General features: G+C 39.9%; 1 protein-coding gene across 2 annotated transcripts in view; it reads left to right on the top strand.

The window, feature by feature from the left end:
• The first annotated feature begins 236 nt into the window (after nt 1-236).
• The window catches only part of LOC149195980 (transcription factor IIIB), an 86,160-nt gene continuing 68,277 nt past the window's right edge, over nt 237-18,119 (top strand). Inside the window, exons 1-3 of one of the 2 annotated variants that reach the window (XM_089405448.1) lie at nt 237-567; nt 665-720; nt 3,153-3,273. In XM_089405448.1, coding sequence (XP_089261574.1) covers nt 3,157-3,273 — 117 coding nt within the window. In that variant the 5' untranslated portion in view covers nt 237-567; nt 665-720; nt 3,153-3,156. The remainder of the gene's footprint in view (nt 568-664; nt 721-3,152; nt 3,274-18,119) is intronic. The other variant, XM_089405449.1, reaches the window with a different exon arrangement.

An 18,119-nucleotide genomic window follows, 5' to 3' on the forward strand; every position in this document is an offset into this window, starting at 1 on the left:
GTGCTTTGAAACAAAATAATAAAAAAAAATCCCAAATATTCAGAAAAATTGATACCAACGAATCATTCATTAATCAAATACACACCTATTGCTTTACAGTTCTAAGAAAATAACCATAAAAAAATCCCAAATATTCAGAAAAATTGATACCAACGAATCATTCATTAATCAAATACACACCTATTTCACTCCTATTGCTTTACAGTTCTAAGAAAATAACCATAAAAAAATTCCCCAAATATTCCGAAAAATTGATACCAATGAATCATTCATTAATCAAATACAAACCTATGGAGTTTTGCAGGGGTATGGACACAGCCCAAGCAATACGCATGAAATGAGTTGTCATTCAAATGCGCAGAGCATTGGTAGTGGGGGTTCGAACGAAGTCCACCCAAGGTTAAAACGCATTACAAAGGACGAGCCAACGATATACGACAAAGGAGAGCGTGCATTACAGACTCAGAAATAGTACACAGTTCAACAATCGGGGTTTGTAGGGACACACGTGGTCGAGATATAAGAATTGCTTATGCACAAAACTAAGCCAAGGTTGTGGGAGATTCGGTAAGAGAAACGCAGAACTAAGACAGGAAATATTTGAAAGAGTTGTTCTTCTACATTACATTATTATCATTTGTGTGTTTGTTATGGAGCTTCAAAGTGCAGAAACTAGCTAGCGGAATCCAGCGCGAAGTCAGGAAAGATATCATTTTTAAGGTACAATTTCGCTCTCAGTCAACGAGGATTGACTCGGTCTCTATGAAACATTGCTAGGTGCCGCCTCGAAAATTTTCGATTTAAAAAAATAAATCGAATCAAGTTATGCAATATTGTAAACCTTAGTCACAGTATGGCTAGGCTAGCTTATGTTTGGAATCCAGGGTTGCTTAGGCTTGGAATCCAGGATAATCATGTTTAGAGTTTTGTTAGGGTTTAGGATGCGATTAAATGTAAAGTTGGGATTTCATTTTAAAGAGAAATTGTGCTGTGGCTGGCTGGACCATAAGTATGTTCGATTACCTTGAATTTTTTAACTATCTTTTTAGTTGCAAATGGAAATTATGGGTGAGTGCAAAGCTGACGCAACCAACGGTGTGAATACCTTGCCTTCTTTTTCTTCTTGATATTGTGTGTACGAGACTTTGTACTGCGCAGCATCTATAAACAAATGCTGCTACTGTTAGTGATCCAATAGTCTTAGCTTCATGCTGCGTTTAGGAGGAATGATATTTAGCACTTTTGTGCAGACTCAATATTAAGCACTTTCTAAGTTCTATAAACAATGTGGCTGGAATGTCTTCCAGGTTGAGAAAAGCTGCATTGGATGATAAGAAACAGGGATATGTGATTGATAATCTAGCTACAAATCACATTTCTACTTGAACAGAGCGTCCCTTTCTTGTGTCTCAAATTTTGGAAACTTACGTTTTAAAAGTGGAAATTCGATCCCTTCATTTTTTTAAATGTTCTATAAACATCGTAGAACCTTGTTCCTGGGCTGGAACACCTGGCTCTAGTTTTTGGAAACTATTTTTGGCAACCTTTATCTTTGTGGGTTGTTTTGGCATTGAAACCATGCTTTTGGCAGTCTGATGTACAGAACCTTCGGCTGAATGGCTTTCTCAATGACTTAAATAGGTTCAACAAGGTTTTGAGATAGGTTGACAATAATGCACATATTTACTTATTCTGTTGCAAATAAAGCAGCTGGGGGCCTGACACAGAAAATTACCCAAATGCCCTGCAACCTTTTTCGATGCCACTCCACATGGGTATGGAAAGGGGATAGGGCAGTGAAGTGTATCATAAGTCTTAACATATCAAGCATCATACAGTAAGAAACCAGTGGGACTCGATTTGCAAATCCATGGGCCTCTGGTGGTCATTTTGATTAATACTATGGCAGTGACTTGAAACAGCAGGTATCCTGGTTGGAGAGGGAATTTGGAGCAAACCTTTCAGCCCACGTATAGTGCATCTAGTGAAGTACCCTATCGGAATATAATTCTCTTTAATACTGCAAGCATTGTAATAATGTTTTGGATTGATTAAAATCACTGAATTCAGTAGATCACGTCATGTTCATCTTCCGGAACAAACTTCCTAGCTTGAGCTGCTTCCATTGAATGTTACGAGTTGGACCTTCTCATTCTTGTGCTCTCGCCCCTTAAGATCATGTAGCTAGGCCCTCCCAGAGGGCATCATCTGACAGTGCATAGGGACCTTCACAGTGACTGATTACTCTGATGAGAAGAGGCTCTCCTCACTTGGCCTTGAGAGCTATTTCCAGCATGCATTGACATCCTCTCTTTTGTAATACACCTAGCTTTGATTTTTCGTATTTATCATGCACTTGTACCTTTTCTCATAGCTTCTTTTAGCTGATACTGGAGACCTTTATCTACTTTTGCACGTTTTCCTATAGCTTCTTTTTGCTAGATACTTAGATCTTTATCTTTATCTGCCTTTGATGGCATCTCCATTGAAGTTGCTTTTGCGTTCCACTATGTACCTACACTGGATGTACCTCTTTTAGTTGCCTTGACCTATTTATTGTGGTCATTCATTGTGCATTATTGAAATTATCTTATATATATTTGCATTGCCTACAATATGGAAATGAGCGTCTAATAGCTTCTTTGCTGTATTTGGACTCATCAAGGTAACTATGACATTTATATTTTGTTATTTATCTAGCTATTGGTTTATGTGTTAATTTTAAATGATCATTGTTGATTTAATGAACCCTAATATAACACCGCTAACTATGATGACTGAGTTCAATATGATATTTTCATTTTGTGTAAATGCCCCACTCTGAATGGCCATCCTTGTTTATTACAAGTCTATTGATCTTTAAAGCATAAGTGAGTTTTAACTTTTAACATCACCAATTGAAATGTGGGCTAGAGGTGCTGAAGAGAGTCAACATTATTTGACTGTGTCTCAGACCTTCTCATATCATCCTAAGTCTGTCAGTAATTTTTTGGTGCTTTATTGTAACATTGTTCCTTTCTTTAGCTACCATTTAATGCTGGTATACTTTTAAAATTTGAGAAATCACAAATTTCTATCTCAACGAATGGACATTCTGTAACTGAAATGCAATATCATTTCTAAGTTTCTAACTGATTTGTTGTATTGCTTAGGAATATGGATCGATTTCTAGGGTTTGGGAGACGATTATGGTTTGTGTGTAGAGTCATGCTTGGTATTGAGGAGAGAAGTATCCGAGCTCAAAATATAGAACTTCAAAAGAAGCTCATGCGGGTATGCTCTGTTTCAGTTTCTTTGTTTGTTTTTTAGAGAATGAATCATATTCTGTTCTGTTCGTGGGTTGGAGTTGTTAGCTGGGGTTAAAATTGTGTATAAACTAAACACACTTTCCATCCTAATAGATGGCTTTCCAATGTAGATGATGTTTATGAGCATGCTACATGACAGAAAGGATATTAATTTTTTCTGTTTTACTTCCTATTTGGGCAATTTTTATACCGGGATGAAGAATGCCTATGGATTGATTATGAAAAACCTGGGAATGATTAAAAATCATAAGTGACTACTTAGGAATCCTCTCAAGCTTTTATTGTGTATGAGGTTTTTAATAATCTAAGCTTTTAAATTGTCATGGTAACTTATGTTGTTGAATAAAGCATTGTGCCGAATTACTTAATTAAACACTTGAATAACAATGTTTTCCTTGGAAAATACACCCTCAGGATACCCAAGCACATCCCCTAATTCTGAGGATGTTAGCTAGTGTAAAGCAGGTCACATAGATTTTTGTATGCTGATCCATCAAGGACAACAAGTGAGGCCCACATATGCAGAGGCAGTCAGCCTGTGGACTTGATCCCAAGACCTCCTGCTTGCTATTCTCAGCTCTCAACCACTCGGGAGTCGAGCTAGCCCACTAGGCTTAACCAGTTGAATTCAGCTCGGGGATTTGATTCCGAGACCTCTTTCTTGTTATTCTCAACTCTCAACCACTCGGGAGTTGAGCTAGCCCATTGGGCTTAACTTGTTGAATAACTATGCAAACAGCTTGACCTATGGTTCTACTGGTAACTCCATTGGTAGTTCAACTAGCTATTTCATTGATTATTCCATTGAAAAGTGCCCTAATAATCTTATGGACTTGTTACCACAAAATCTAGCAGGCCTAGTGCAAAGCCTCACTAGGCAATCTAGGTCTTACGGGAACAAGAGATTGGCCACCATTGTCACCTTAGTGGCTTCTCTCCAACTATTTAGTGAATTAAATCCCAGAAGGGAGGCTTCTCTATAAAGATCACCTAAGGATATTCTATGAAGGACTTTGAGATGATGCAAGGTCTAATGATTTGAGGGATGGTACTAGCGGAGCCTAGAAAGGCTAATATACGATTTACCAAAGTCCAAGTACACTTTCCTAAGATCCTTTAGATATATTAGCAAGCTGTTATAAGTTAGTGTTTTAGAAATATTCAATAATATAGCATGCAATGTCATATAACAGCTAGAAGAAATACCCTTTTTAGCACAAATCAATGCAGGGGTAAGGCTACCAATTAGGTATGCAATTTTTAGTGTAGGCAAGTGAGTTTTATGGCTGAAACATGCATAAAACAACAATAAAAGAAATGATATCAGCCCTAATCATAGGTCTTTACCATGCAATTATTGCTAGATTTGCCTTATTTAAATTATTAAATGCAACCCCTATCAAGAGGGCAATTACACATCAAAATAAAATTGCTTTTATATGTGGTTTCAAGAGAACCCTAACCTCAACCCGAAATACCTAGATATTGGAGGAAAGAGAAAAAATAGATAAAATGATCAACTACTAGACTAGTGCCTTGATCCAATTGGGCAATGGAGTCCTTTAGGGAAAAATCTATGAAGAAGGTCTTGATGAAGAGGGTGAGAGAATGATTCTCTACTTAGAAACCCTAACAACTTCCTTAAATGGGAGATTTTAAGTTCAAGAGATGCATATATCAAAGTTCTCTTGAAGGATTCAAGGAAAGCAATTTTACATACCATGAAGAATCAAGATTTCAAGAATAATATTGCAATTTTAACATGGTACATATAGAAACTCTAATTCACATAATATAGCATGCAAAATGGAAGAAGATCAACAATAAACTTACAACATTCAATAAGAATATCTTCAATCAATCCCAAAGAAGTCTCCTCATGCAAAATTTCTCCTCAAAAGACAATTCGCTCCATAAAATTACATTTCGTTCAAGTAGAAAAGAGACCAATAGCTAATGCACACTTCTAAAGAGAGAATTGTGATGAATAAGTGAATGAGACTCCTCTATATTCGTATGAGGGAAACCAAGTCTCATTTCACTAATTTTACAAGCAAAAGCCCTAAAACAAGTTTATTTGAGCATTCAACTAGGTCAAAGGTCACAAATTGACCATGAAATAACTCTAAAACATAATAATAAGCCAAAAATAACCCACACATGTGGGAATAAATGCTCTCCACCATGACATCATCCTCAAAGAATGGTCAATAATGTGTCAAGTGATGAAATGGTCCAAGAGTGCTCCTCAATCCAAGAAATCCTCAAAGTGCATGTGTACATCTCCAAAGGCACCTCTTGTTGATTTTGTAGCCTCTGAAGGTCTTCTACATTGGCTTGGTGTCTTAGCATGTAGAAGATATTTGATTGTCCCTTCAGGTGGTTGCTTGGTGGAGTAAGTGATTTATGATTTCTTTGCTAAGGTCAACTTAGGAGAAGTATAATAATTATTCTAATTAATTATTGTGGACTATTAGGCCAAAGTTCTAAGGATAAATAATAAAATTATTTAAGTGACTTAGATATAATCTCAACTGTTGATCTCAAGTGAGGCTTAGGATTTAATCCTAGCCATTGATCATTTAGGAGATTAGGGTTAGGGATTTTGGCTTAATGAAATTATAAAATAAGCCTAAGGGAGAGTGAAGACACACCGTTTGGGAGAAAGTGATTTTCGCTAGAGCGAGAGGCTTGATTAGGCTGAAGGGAAGTGCAACAGGGAATGTTGGGAGAAATTCAGGGAGGCTAAGTTTAGGAAAGAGAGAGGTCGAGTTGCTGAAGAGGAGGTCCGAATTGTGGAAGAGGCTGAAATATCCAGAGAGGCTGATTTTTCAAGTGTGTTAGGGGCTGTACTAGGTGAGAAGAAAGGGGGGCAATTTGCTGGTGAGACATGTCTACTTCTGCAGGGCCGAGTTTCTTTAGGAGAGTCAAGTTCTTGAGGCTGATTTCCTTGAGGCCAATTTTCCTAGTGGGGCTGAGTTTCCAGGTTCCCAATAGTTGTATTTTTCTATGTATTTTGTGGGTTTAACCCAGAATTTTCGAAAGTTTAATAATATGAAGGAAGATTGTGTTGCGTACAAATTTATTGTTGTAGTGTGATTGTTCTCTCCATTTTATTGTTGTAATGTGATTGTTCTCTCCATTTTATTTTTGAGTTAATATACTAGTCTGTTTATTTTATCAACAATTTCAGAAATATTTAAAATGAATATTTTTTGGGTTTTTAATAAATTGTTGAAGTAAAGTAAATCATATCAGGTATAAAAGAATTTAACACCTCCTCCACCATGATGTCATCCATAAAGAGGCCTACATCACCCTTCCAAGGCATGTAGGAGTGACGTGGCACCATCCAAGACAAGTGTTGGCACTAACGAAGAATGTCCTAGCCCTCCCAAGTCACCTCAGTGACAAGCGTCCTCATTTGGGCTTTGGAACAAGGCATCGTCCATCAAGTAGGGTCAAGGCTAGCCTGGGGGCGTCTTGGGTCCGTTTGGGTACATCATCAAATAGTCCAACGCTCAAGCTCTCAAGCTTAGTGTTTCAACATCTGAAGACATATCAAGAGGTGTAGAGTCATGTAGAAGCTGCTCAAGGCCCAACGCTCATCTCTGGAGGGGCAACGCTGGGGACATAAGGTTATATCTACTCTCAGAATGGGGCAAAGTACCCTTTAGAAAGGTGTTGGAAAAAAGTCAAGCCATCCCTCAAGGGATATCTGTTGCATGTATGATACCACTTTAACAAACCTCTCAAGATCAAGTGAGATCAACATCATTAGGGATGTAAAACCATTAAAGCATAATAATGGACCATATCTAATTCTAGGGGCACAAAAATACTTCACACAAAACTTGTTGAAAATGTAACTATGTTCAGTCTTCAATAATGTACATGAGTCATCATGTAATGTACTTGTCAAAAGAATAAAGAAAATATTTATTATTATTATTTTTGTGGCTTATTAAAGCATGGGTTTCATGCTTGGGTCACCATGTTTTAGGTCAAAGTCCCCATTGAGGATTTCTAGGATTTATTTTGAGTCTATAGAGTTATTGTACATTTAAAGAGACCCTTCTTGGGCTTTTGAATCGTGTAAAAAGGTTAAGTATTAAGTCAAATATGAATTATGGAACCTCCACACCATGTTGGCCTAAGAGAAGATCAAGTCGGCCTAAGGACCCTATTCGACCCCACACGAAGCCTATAAATGGAAGGTGATCGAATTCATTTGGAGCATCATTCTCTCATCAAGTTCGAATTCTCTTGTAGCCGGGAAGAAGTGCGAAAATCTCTTGTTGCTGGGCATAAGTGCGAAGTTCTCTTGTAGTTGGGAAAAGGTGCGAAGTTTGTTGCCGGGAGGCCGAAGTGAATGTGAGTTTGGGGAAGTATAGGGAGACAAGGAAAATCGAAGTTTTAGTATCTCTTTCTCTCTGTTTCGTGTCCTGGATTGGGAGATCAAAGTCTTCCAAGTTTCATTGTTGCTGGAAGCTGCCAGTTGTCGTAATTTGCTGCATTGTCGAAGTTGTTGGGAAGAGGTCGAAACTCTGGGAGGCTGACTTGGTGTGGTGGGAAGGTCTGGTCTTGGTCTAGGGTGAAGAGTCTCAAAGAATACTATTGAAAGGAAGAATTATCTTGACTGAGTTTTCCCCTCGAGGGGGGTTTTTCGCTGGCATGTGCCTTCATCTGGTGTCTATTGTTTTACGTGTTGCCGCTTTTGGTAATTGCTTGATGAACTAAAGAAAGAAGATATAAAGAATCGTAATAATAAGAAACATCACCAGTAATTATCAAGATCAAGAAAATCTTTACTGCCTTTTTGATTTTCTAACAAAACTTACCTTCAAATGTCTAACTAGCTCAAGACTTGTAGACAAGTTACCTCACTTATGTTAGGGATGATTAGATCAACAACCCTATTAGTTATTTTCAACCCATAAAGGGGAGTGACATGTCCTAGTTAGACCCATCAATTCATAGTTCTGTGTGATAAGGTGGTCATGGAGTTAGAAAGACTTGATGGAAGATAACACCACAACCATGAAACTAGCTAATGGAGGTTCAACATCCTGAGTGTAATTATGCAAGGAGGGAGCAATCATGGAGGCATGAGTTACCTCTTTCCACGACCCTCTTTTCCAACCCTTTGGTGCACCTTTTGCTTCTATGTTTTATCTTTCTTTGGTGCATAACTTAGGAGCCTAAGCTTGCTTTGCACTTTTCTAATACCCCTTAAAGATATAGCAATTTCTTGCTCTTCGAGGTTGGGACATTGAAGAGTTCCTTTCTTTTAGATGAAGCAATAAATGCTTGATGAATTGGGTGATGGCTAATGAGGGGGGTAAAGCTCATGCTAGGATTTTGCCCACATGCTAAATAAGTCTTAACTATCTTTTGCATTTTACATTTTCTTTTGTTGGGGCATTGTTCTTTCAACTGCATCAACCTCAAGGGCCAAGTTTTTGGGCTCTAACTCAAGGATGTGGATATAGAGTGCCAATCCCAATGAACAAGGACAATCAACCCAAAGACTTGAGATGAATAATCAAGAAGGATGGAAAGTGGTATGTATGGATTACCTTGGACACGCTATATCAATCAGTGCGCCTCCCCAATAGTGCCCTTCATAAACCATAAGGCCTCAAAGCAGGTCCCACTGGACTAGAGTCAAAGGCTACCCCCTAGCTGCAGTGTGGGAACAAGGATACAATCAAGAGTGGTCAATCATCCAGTTTTCCTCATGATTCATATTAATACGCTTATAACATTAAAGGAAAGCACACTATTGCTTGAATGGTTAGAGTACATGTTGATAGATGACCCATTTTCCTTCAAGAAGAATGCTAGATGGGAGAGAGCACTGACTAGAGCAATAGGTGGAGAACTCTGGCATAATGCTATCTGAAGACCATCATAGGGTTGTTGGCTAGCAAGCTGTCAAATGAGGAGAAAAGTTCTCTCCTATGGGTTACCCACTTTTGGTGGGTAATAGGGCCATTCCATTGTGGCATCTTTTGTTTTAAGATTGGTTCACTTACAATGCAACAAGATCAATGTTACATTTATCATTATTGACAATTTATCATTGGGGGTCCGAAATTTAAATTATTGACAATATTTAGAAAAATATCGGGAAACTTAAAAAAATACGAAGTAATCAATTTTTTCAAAATTTTAAACTAATAAAGCAACATCAACATCAAACAAACACATTGCTACATAAATATGAACATAAAATTGATAGATAAGATGTATAATATGTCATAGTGGTACGTCAGATATCGATATTGAAATATGATATTTGTCCTTAGTTAGAAGTTTTGATAGGATGATCAAAATCACGTAAAAACAAAAATAAATGTATCTCATGAGATGAATCATGGCAATGAAAACCATGAATTTCCCTTTGTTTACTTGATTGTGAATGGTCACCATATCATAAGTAATGTTATCAAAATCAGACTGATTAACCCCAAAAACTTGATCCGGACAGGAACTGGGAAAAAAATAGACTAAATGGTCGGTTGAATGAAAAATGCATAAAATATTCATATTTTGACAAGAAAATCATATAATTCATGTGTATCCATACAAATTCAAACCATTATACATAAATATGCAAAGTTTCTCATGCATATAGCAAGGGTGCATATAAACAAAATAGGACAAGTGATCTGAATTGGATCATTATATTGTTTGTTATCCATCTCGATGCGTTTGGAGTGGAAAAAGTGGAGGAATCAGCGTAGGGGACCGTTTTTACCTGTGGGACTTCGTTTGCCGAAACGAGGTCTGAAACCTTCCGGGAGTGTTTTGAGGCATCAAACGATGTTTTTTGGGGGTAAAACTTTATTGCTCAAGCGCAACAACTTTTCATGTTATTCTACACAAAGAACTTTCCAACGGCGAAAGAATCACGTCAATTGGAGTCCGTATGCAAAAGTTATGCCACTCAGAATTTAACCTTCCTATTTTCACACCTATAGTTCGGGAGGATGCCACGTTAGCCCCCATTATTCATGGAAAAGGGGCTAGCCATGTGTTTGTGATGTAAAAGACTCTAGAAGAGTCTATTTGTAACTTTAGTTAAGAGTTGATGTAGTCAAACTTAACCACTAGTAGGCTATCGGGTTCCATAGCTGAGCAAAGATAGCCAGGAGAGATAGGAGATATAGCACATAGAGAGGATCTGTGCACTGTAGCACCCCATGGGCCACAAACATTACTTCTTTGTATCTGTAGGCATATTTCCAGACAGAGAAAGAGAGCGAAGTGACCTCACCTTCCAGCTGGGTTTTCTCCCGAAAGGGTTTCCCAGAGAGCATATCTCGTGTATTATGTGTGTGTGAGTTTATTTTGTCGTTCTCTACTTTTTTGCTTGATTTACTCTACATGCATGCACTAATTACAGTTAATTTTTACAGATCTAGAAGTTAAATAAAATTGTAATAATGTAGAATCTCAGATTTTTAATATAATATTATCATATATGTTGTGACAAATTGTCGAGTGGAATATCCACAGTAGTTTATGGATCATTTGGTATCAGAGCAAGTTTATTTGGGTATTTTGTGGAGATTGCAGGGATTTAGATTGATGAGGCCAAAAATCGTAAAACCCTAATCATAGGCAACGAATTTGTAAACGAACCTTGTGATCTTGCAGAGGTGAGGTTTTCGCGGCTCGAAAAACAAGTCGCGGATATAAACCGCAATGTGAACCTCCTCATGGTGGCCCTAAGCGATAAGCTGGGGATATTTGGAGAAGAAGCGGGTTCGAATGTAGGGCACTAATCAGAAGGGGGATTGGGAGATAGGGAAGACGCTAATAACTAGCCAAAGAAAGAACCCAGAAAAGATCAACCTAGTTCGAGTGTCGTGAACCAATCCCTGTTTAAAGTGGAAGCAAAAGTTGATATCAAGCCATACCACGACGAGATCGACGCTTTGAAGCTGAACCACTAGTTGCAGCAATTGGAAGTTTATTTCAGTGTCCATTAGATCGAGGAAGGGCAGAAGATCTTATTCGCACGGCTGAAATTGGAGGGACATGCACTGACTTGGTGGGAGAGCCACATGGAAGCCTGAGGTTGGAGGGAGAACCTCCAGTGACTAAGTGGGAGGATTTCAAAACCCTCATTAAGTCACATTTTTATCCCATTGGGTACGTGGAAGACTAATGGATCCGGTGGCATTACTTCAGTCAAAAGCCGGGCCAAAGTGTGCAAGAGTACACCACATAATTCAAAATGATGGCTATAATGTTGGGAATTTCTCCAAAGAACCTAGATGTACTCCTCAAGTATTTGGGGGGTCTGCACAACCATTTGCGTGAGCAAGTGATGTTGTTCAAGCCCAAAACAGTGGACGACGCTTGTGTACAGGCACAACCTAGAGAACATAGGCCTGAAAAGAGCGCAATCAAGTGGATCAAAGCAAAAAGAGCAACGAGACGCTTCTAAGGAGGGGAAGAAGAAGCAAAAAAGGGGAAAAGATAAAAAGATGACAACCACAACACACCAGTGCAAAGATCCTAGCAACCACTGCAACATTGATGGCCATACAGAGGAAAAGTGCTGGAAATTGCATCCAGAGCTAAACACAAAGAACAAGAAGAAAGATAATAAGAAGAAGAATCTCATTGCCACAGATTCGAGCAACCAAGTTGAAAGCAGCTTAGAGGTGGATGAGAAGATCGTCTGTACATTAGTGCAAAAGGAGGTGAACTTGAGTAGCCTTCAGCAATAGGAAGAGAAAGAAATGACCAAAATCTTCCATGTAAAGCTACAGGTCAAGAAGACGAAGATTGATGCTCTGTTTGACTCAGGATCGCAGGCAAATCACTTGCAGCAGATTTGGTCAAGAAGTTGGTGCTGAAAGTTCGTGACCATCCAAACCCATATCCGCTGGGATGGGTGCATAAGGATGCAGAGCTGAAGGTAACAAAACAATGTAAAATTAGATTTTCTATTAGTGCTGATTTTATTGAAGTAGATCTGGATGTGGTTCCCCTTTATGTATGTGGAGTCGTGTTTGGGAGTCCATACATGTACATGTGTGATGCAATATTCATGAGGAGAGCTAACCAGTATCGACTCATCAAGGATGGAAAATCATTCATCATCAACGCGCACAAAGGCAAGTCGAAAATTTCACTAGTAAGTGCCAACCAAGTCAAGAAATTGATTAGTTCTAGCAAGAAGTATGTTTTATTGTTTTTAAGGGAAAATTAGTATGTAGAGGAGTCAATAAGAGGCAAGGCATCCCTAGAGGGGTGTACTAAGAAACAAAAACAACAATTGGAGGAGTTGTTACAGGCATACAAGGACGTGTTCCGAGAGCCTAAAGGGCTACTCCCTAAGAGAGAAGTGGAGCATGAGATCTAGCTATTGCCAGACTCCCCATTGCCAAATATTGGGTTGTACAGACAATCTGATATAGAAGCAAGTGAGGTGAAGAAACAGTTGCAGCAGCTACTGGAACAAGGTGTCATTCGATCGAGTACATCACCATGTGGGTCATCCATCATCATTGTGCTAAAGAAAGATGGGAAGTGGTGGATGTGTATAGATTAAGGGCGTTGAATAAAATCACGCTCAAGAACAGATACCCCCTGCCAAGGATAGACGATTTGCTAGATCAGTTACAACAAGCAAAGTATTTCACCAAGCTGGACTTGGAGTCTGGATATCACCAGGTTCGAGTCAAAGAAGATACATGGAAGACCGTCTTCAAAACCAGGCAGGGTTTGTATGAATGGTTAGTTATGCCATTTAGGCTATGTCATGCACCAGCTACATTTATGAGATTAATGAATGATGTACTGCGCCCTTTTATAGATTCATTTGTTATTGTCTATTTGGATGATATACTGGTATATAGTGCTACTTGGGAGGAGCATATTTCACATTTGACGTAGGTGCTAGAAACATTGAAGAAGCACCAACTGCTAGCAAATCTTAAGAAGTGCGAGTTTGCGCAACAATCCTTGGTGTATTTGGGATATGTGATTGGTGGAGGAGAATTGAAGATAGATCCTTCCAAGATGGAGGCCATCATGAAATGGCTGGTGCCTACTAATGTTACTGAGGTTAGGAGTTTCATTGGAGCAACACAGTACTTGAGGAAATTCATAGCCTCGTTTTCAGTAGTAGCAGCATCGCTCCACACCATAACAACAAGTGGTAAGAGTTTCCAGTGGGGAAAAGGGCAGCAGAAGGCTTTCGATGAGTTAAAGAAGAAGATCAGTGAAGCACCAGTTTTGGCATTACCAAACTTGCAACGACCCTTTGAAGTGGAGATAGATGCGAGTGGGTATGCTATGGGAGCTGTCTTGATGCAAGGAGGAAGGCTCGTTTGCTACCATTTTGAAGTATTTCATGGGGCAGTTCTTAACTACCCTACCTACGATAAGGAGCTCTATGCCATGGTGCAAGCTGTGAAGAAGTGGAAGCACTATCTGATGGGAAAGGAGACAATAATCCACACGGATCACCAACTGTTATAGTACTTGCAGGCCCAGAATAAGCTACAACAGACCAGGCATTACAAGTGGATGGGGTTTTTACAACAGTTTCATTTGGTGATCAAGTATAAGAAGGGCAGCACAAACAAGTTGGCTGATATGCTTTCAAGGCCACCCACATCAAAGATTATAGCTTTGGGGACTCTTATGCACATGGAGTCATTCACCCATGATGCATACAGAGAGGCATATTCAGAAGATGAGGACTTCAAGGAGGTGTATCAATAGTTGTAGAGTCAGAGTCATGTGCATGATGGCGACAACACTGTTGACTACCATCTCTAGGATGGGTTACTCTACAGGCTGGATAAGCTATGTGTTCCTAAAGGTGAGCATTTGCAGCTGATTAGAGAGGCTCACACCTCCAAGGTTGTAGGGCACTTTGGTGTAGGGAAGACGTGGCTAACTTGCAGAGGTATATTGTGTTATCACTCAGGTTGTCCTTTTGATCAGCGCAAAAGGATACGGTCGAGGTAACCACAGACCAGTCTTTGGACTGCAGGTTCTAGCCCACCTGCAATCAGAGAGGGCTCTCTCTTTCTGATTTAGCTTTGTTGAAGATGATTTTAGGCTAGCTATTGAGTTCAAGGGGGTTTTGTTTAAGTTTTGGTGGGAAGGATGATACTTTCAGGTAAAGAGGCAGGGATAGCATGAAAGTTTTAGAACCATTGGGCGTGGAGTCAAGGAGTAGGACTGTTGGTGCGTTTTCTTGGTCGCCAGAAGGAAAATGGAGCAAGCTAGTTGTATATGAAACAATTATTTAAGGTAAAAGAGATGGATTAAAGGCTAAGGAATGAGGGGCAATTAAGAATCTCTCATTCAGATTAGCAGAAAGAAAACAAATGAGCCCTATCTAGGAGCAGTTAAGAATTCCTAGATAATAGTCATTCATATGTGAAAAAGATCAAACATGAGCCACAAAGGAATTCATGTTTATGCCTAAATCGAGAAGAAAACATTAAAAAGCCACAGAAACTGAGCATAGAGTGCAGCTAAGCAAATTCTAAACCAATCCTTTGTTCTGCAACTTGAGCTTATATGAAATTGAAATAACAGAGGTAAGAAGCACTTATTGATTCATACTGCAGCACAAGAATTCCACATTCAATTCTTCAGACCATTAGACACAGAGCAGACAGTCATTTCTCCAAAGCTTTTCAGCAATCTTTGATTAAGTAAAACATCTTAGATATCCCGTGCGAGTCTCTCCTCTAGATTATCAACCAACCAACCCTTAAAACAATCTAGAGGGTGGTATAAATAGGGAAAAAATATCCAAAATTGTCTATTACAACTTGACCTAAACAGGTCTGAAAGAAAATGATTACTTTAACCTAATCCTATCCAGAAATAAATGCAAGAAAATATCTTTGAGCTGCACTGAGGGCAGCCGTATCAAAACTGAGTTAATGTGTTGTCCTTGGTGGCTTGGTGCAGTGTTTCTGCAATAACTGTGCTTTGGGCTTTGATCCATTGCTGTTCGGCGGCTTTAAATGCTTTAACTGTGATTTGAGAGCTTTAATGGGCTTACACCGCTTTATTTGACTTTGTTGGAGGCCATTCAATGCTAAGCTGCCTTGGGAAATGAAGATTTTGATTAAAACATCCAACTGATACTCTTTGCCGCTCCATCTTTCCTCTGATACTCTTTCGCAGTTGAATCGGGCCGTTTCTCTCTTTCGCTGTGTATGAAATTGTCAAATCAATAGTTAATGGCCGCTGTTCGGCCCTTTGTTGCTTTAAAAACTGCGTTTGTCCCTTTCTAAATGCTTCGCGAAGAAAAATGGGTCATTCTGCGCCTTTCGGGCTTGTTGGGGGCTGCGCGATGAGGGTCTTTCCACTTTGGCCCATTTCTCGTAGCCATGCGCGATTAGTGCTAGGTGCTAATCGCGCATGAAAAACTGCCTCAGAATTTGAATCCGGGCTTCCTAAGCACGATTTTCGCCTTCGCGCCTTTTTTGCTGATGACGTCAGCAGGTGGGACCCAGTACGGCGGTGACGTGGCAGGGTGACGTCAGCATGTATGGCGGGTGATGTGGCGGTACACGGTGGCAGTGACGTGGCAATGGTGAGTTGGCAGTATGGTGGCAGGAGGCCGACGCAGGCAGATGACGCGGTAGGATGACGTCACTGGGCGGAGGACGTGGCACTGACGTCACCCAGGGGAGGGCGGTTTGGCGGTTTCGGGCGCACCGCCTTTGCACTGAAGCGGTTTGGGAGGAGGGGCTTCGCCACACCTAGGAGGGCGACGCGTGGCGGGAGTACGACGGTAAAACCGCCGAACTCCCGGACGCTAACCCTCGGGCTGTTGGCGCGAGAAAACACCCGCCCATCGTAGATCTTGGGCAGGCCAGATCTAACGGTCGACGGGACAGGTAAGGTGATGGAAGGTTAGGGCGGGGACCCGCCCGCTATATTTAATTTTTTGTATGGCGGGGGGGGGGTTTAAAACCTTAGGAAAGTGGGTTTTTGTGGGTTTTGCGCGCCGGGGTAGATATTTAGAGGCAAAACTTTAGAATAAAGGCGGAAAAATAGGTTTTCCAGGGTTAGGATTTAGGGGAACTGGTTGTTATTCTGACCAGATGTCAGAGTAACTCCAGGACACGGATGGGCTAATTAACAGCCCTAGATGGACTGTTATTTCCCAGAACTTATACAATAGGGCTATAGTGCCGGGAATGGGGAATATGTACATAGGGGAATTTTATACATAGTTTTAGTGGGGGAAGGGGGGATAGATACGGGAACTATATAATAGAATTAGTAGTTAATATGGAGGTGACCAGAAAGTGATAAGTATGTGACCTTAGGCTATTTTGGGGGAAAAGTGACTCATAGAGTGAAACAACAGGACTCCTAAGCAAAGAGGACCTTTACTCAGGCAAATATAATGGAAAATGATGAAACTAAGAGGAATCAAGCAGATCTTGACCTCTTCAGGGAAGTTAGTGAATGATTTGAGGATAAGGGAGAATGGGGAAGTTAGAGATATCCATCTTGAGCTCTTCCAGATGAAAACTGCCTTCAACTTGTGATCTGAATAAATATGACATTTGACAACATGAAATGGATCACAAGCCATGATTCTGCAACCACACAGCTACCTACCCAGCCTACCTTCCTAACATTTTTTCTTCTTTTTGGGTGGGTGCACTTAGACTTGCAGACCCTGCTTTACAATTTTTCTTTTGACTGCCCTCCTATCTAAGTCTACCCTTATTTCTGCCAAGGGCCCAGATTAAGCAGTTGGGCTCCTTTGATTCTCTACCTATCTACAAATCTGCCAAGATTAAGCTGTTTGGTCAGATATCAATTCTCTATATTCTAAAACAAGAAATTGAAACCTAGGGGGGCCAAGATTAAACTGTTTGGCCCTCCCTTTTATAGAACATTCTTCAAAAATGGTTAAGTCATCAAAATTGGAATACAGCAGTGGCACTTGGACTGGCACACTTTCATGGCCTTTTCTTTGGCCTCTTTTGGAAATATGGAACCTTGCAGCATGAAAGATGACATATTTGGCATGTAAAAATGTCAATCATGAAATATGAACACCTGTTGCAACAGGAGGCTAACAGTGGCTCCACTTGGGGATGGCTTTTCCTTGTGAAAAGCCAAGAACAACAGGTCAGACTGCCTTGATCTTCTGTTGTTGCTGTAGACTGGAAACACTTCTTTGTGCTGACTGTCAGATACTTGAAACTTTGGAATAAGAACAACACTTTCCCTCAACTGAATTTTTATGAACTGTATAGCATCGCCTGCTTTCTTCTGCGTGCTTGATATTATATAGAATGTTGCCTGAGCATTGCCTTTGCAAAACATAGACCAAAACTGATGTATTTCCTTTAGGCTTGGTCTAGAAACAGTTGCTGATGTGAAACTTAAGACTGCAAGACTACAAACAGCTTCTTTTTGCCATGAATTGCTGTGATGTGACAGTGCTACTCTTGTTGTTTTGTTGAGATTAGTGCAGAGACAGAGCTTTTTAAAATTGGAATACTTGCATTGGCTGTGTCTTCACAAGATTTACTGCTGCTCCTCTAACATTCGGAAAAATAAAACAAAGTGTTGATATATACAAATATTACTGTACAAAAGATATATACAAAGCTGCATTGTATCCCTTAAAAGGGATCATGGTAATGTTTCAGCATACGGCCATTAACAGGGCCTTCTTCAGTAGTGCTGCCCTCTATAGATTTGAGAAAATATGTGTTATTTCCCTGAACAGCAGAAATAACGAATGGCCCTTTCCATAAAAAATCAAACTTGGCATGTTTGCCC

This window comes from Pinus tabuliformis, chromosome 2_2 (assembly GCF_031772625.1).
Source record: "Pinus tabuliformis cultivar Carrire ecotype Pingquan chromosome 2_2, CPIR1, whole genome shotgun sequence".
Taxonomy (NCBI): Eukaryota; Viridiplantae; Streptophyta; class Pinopsida; order Pinales; family Pinaceae; genus Pinus; species Pinus tabuliformis.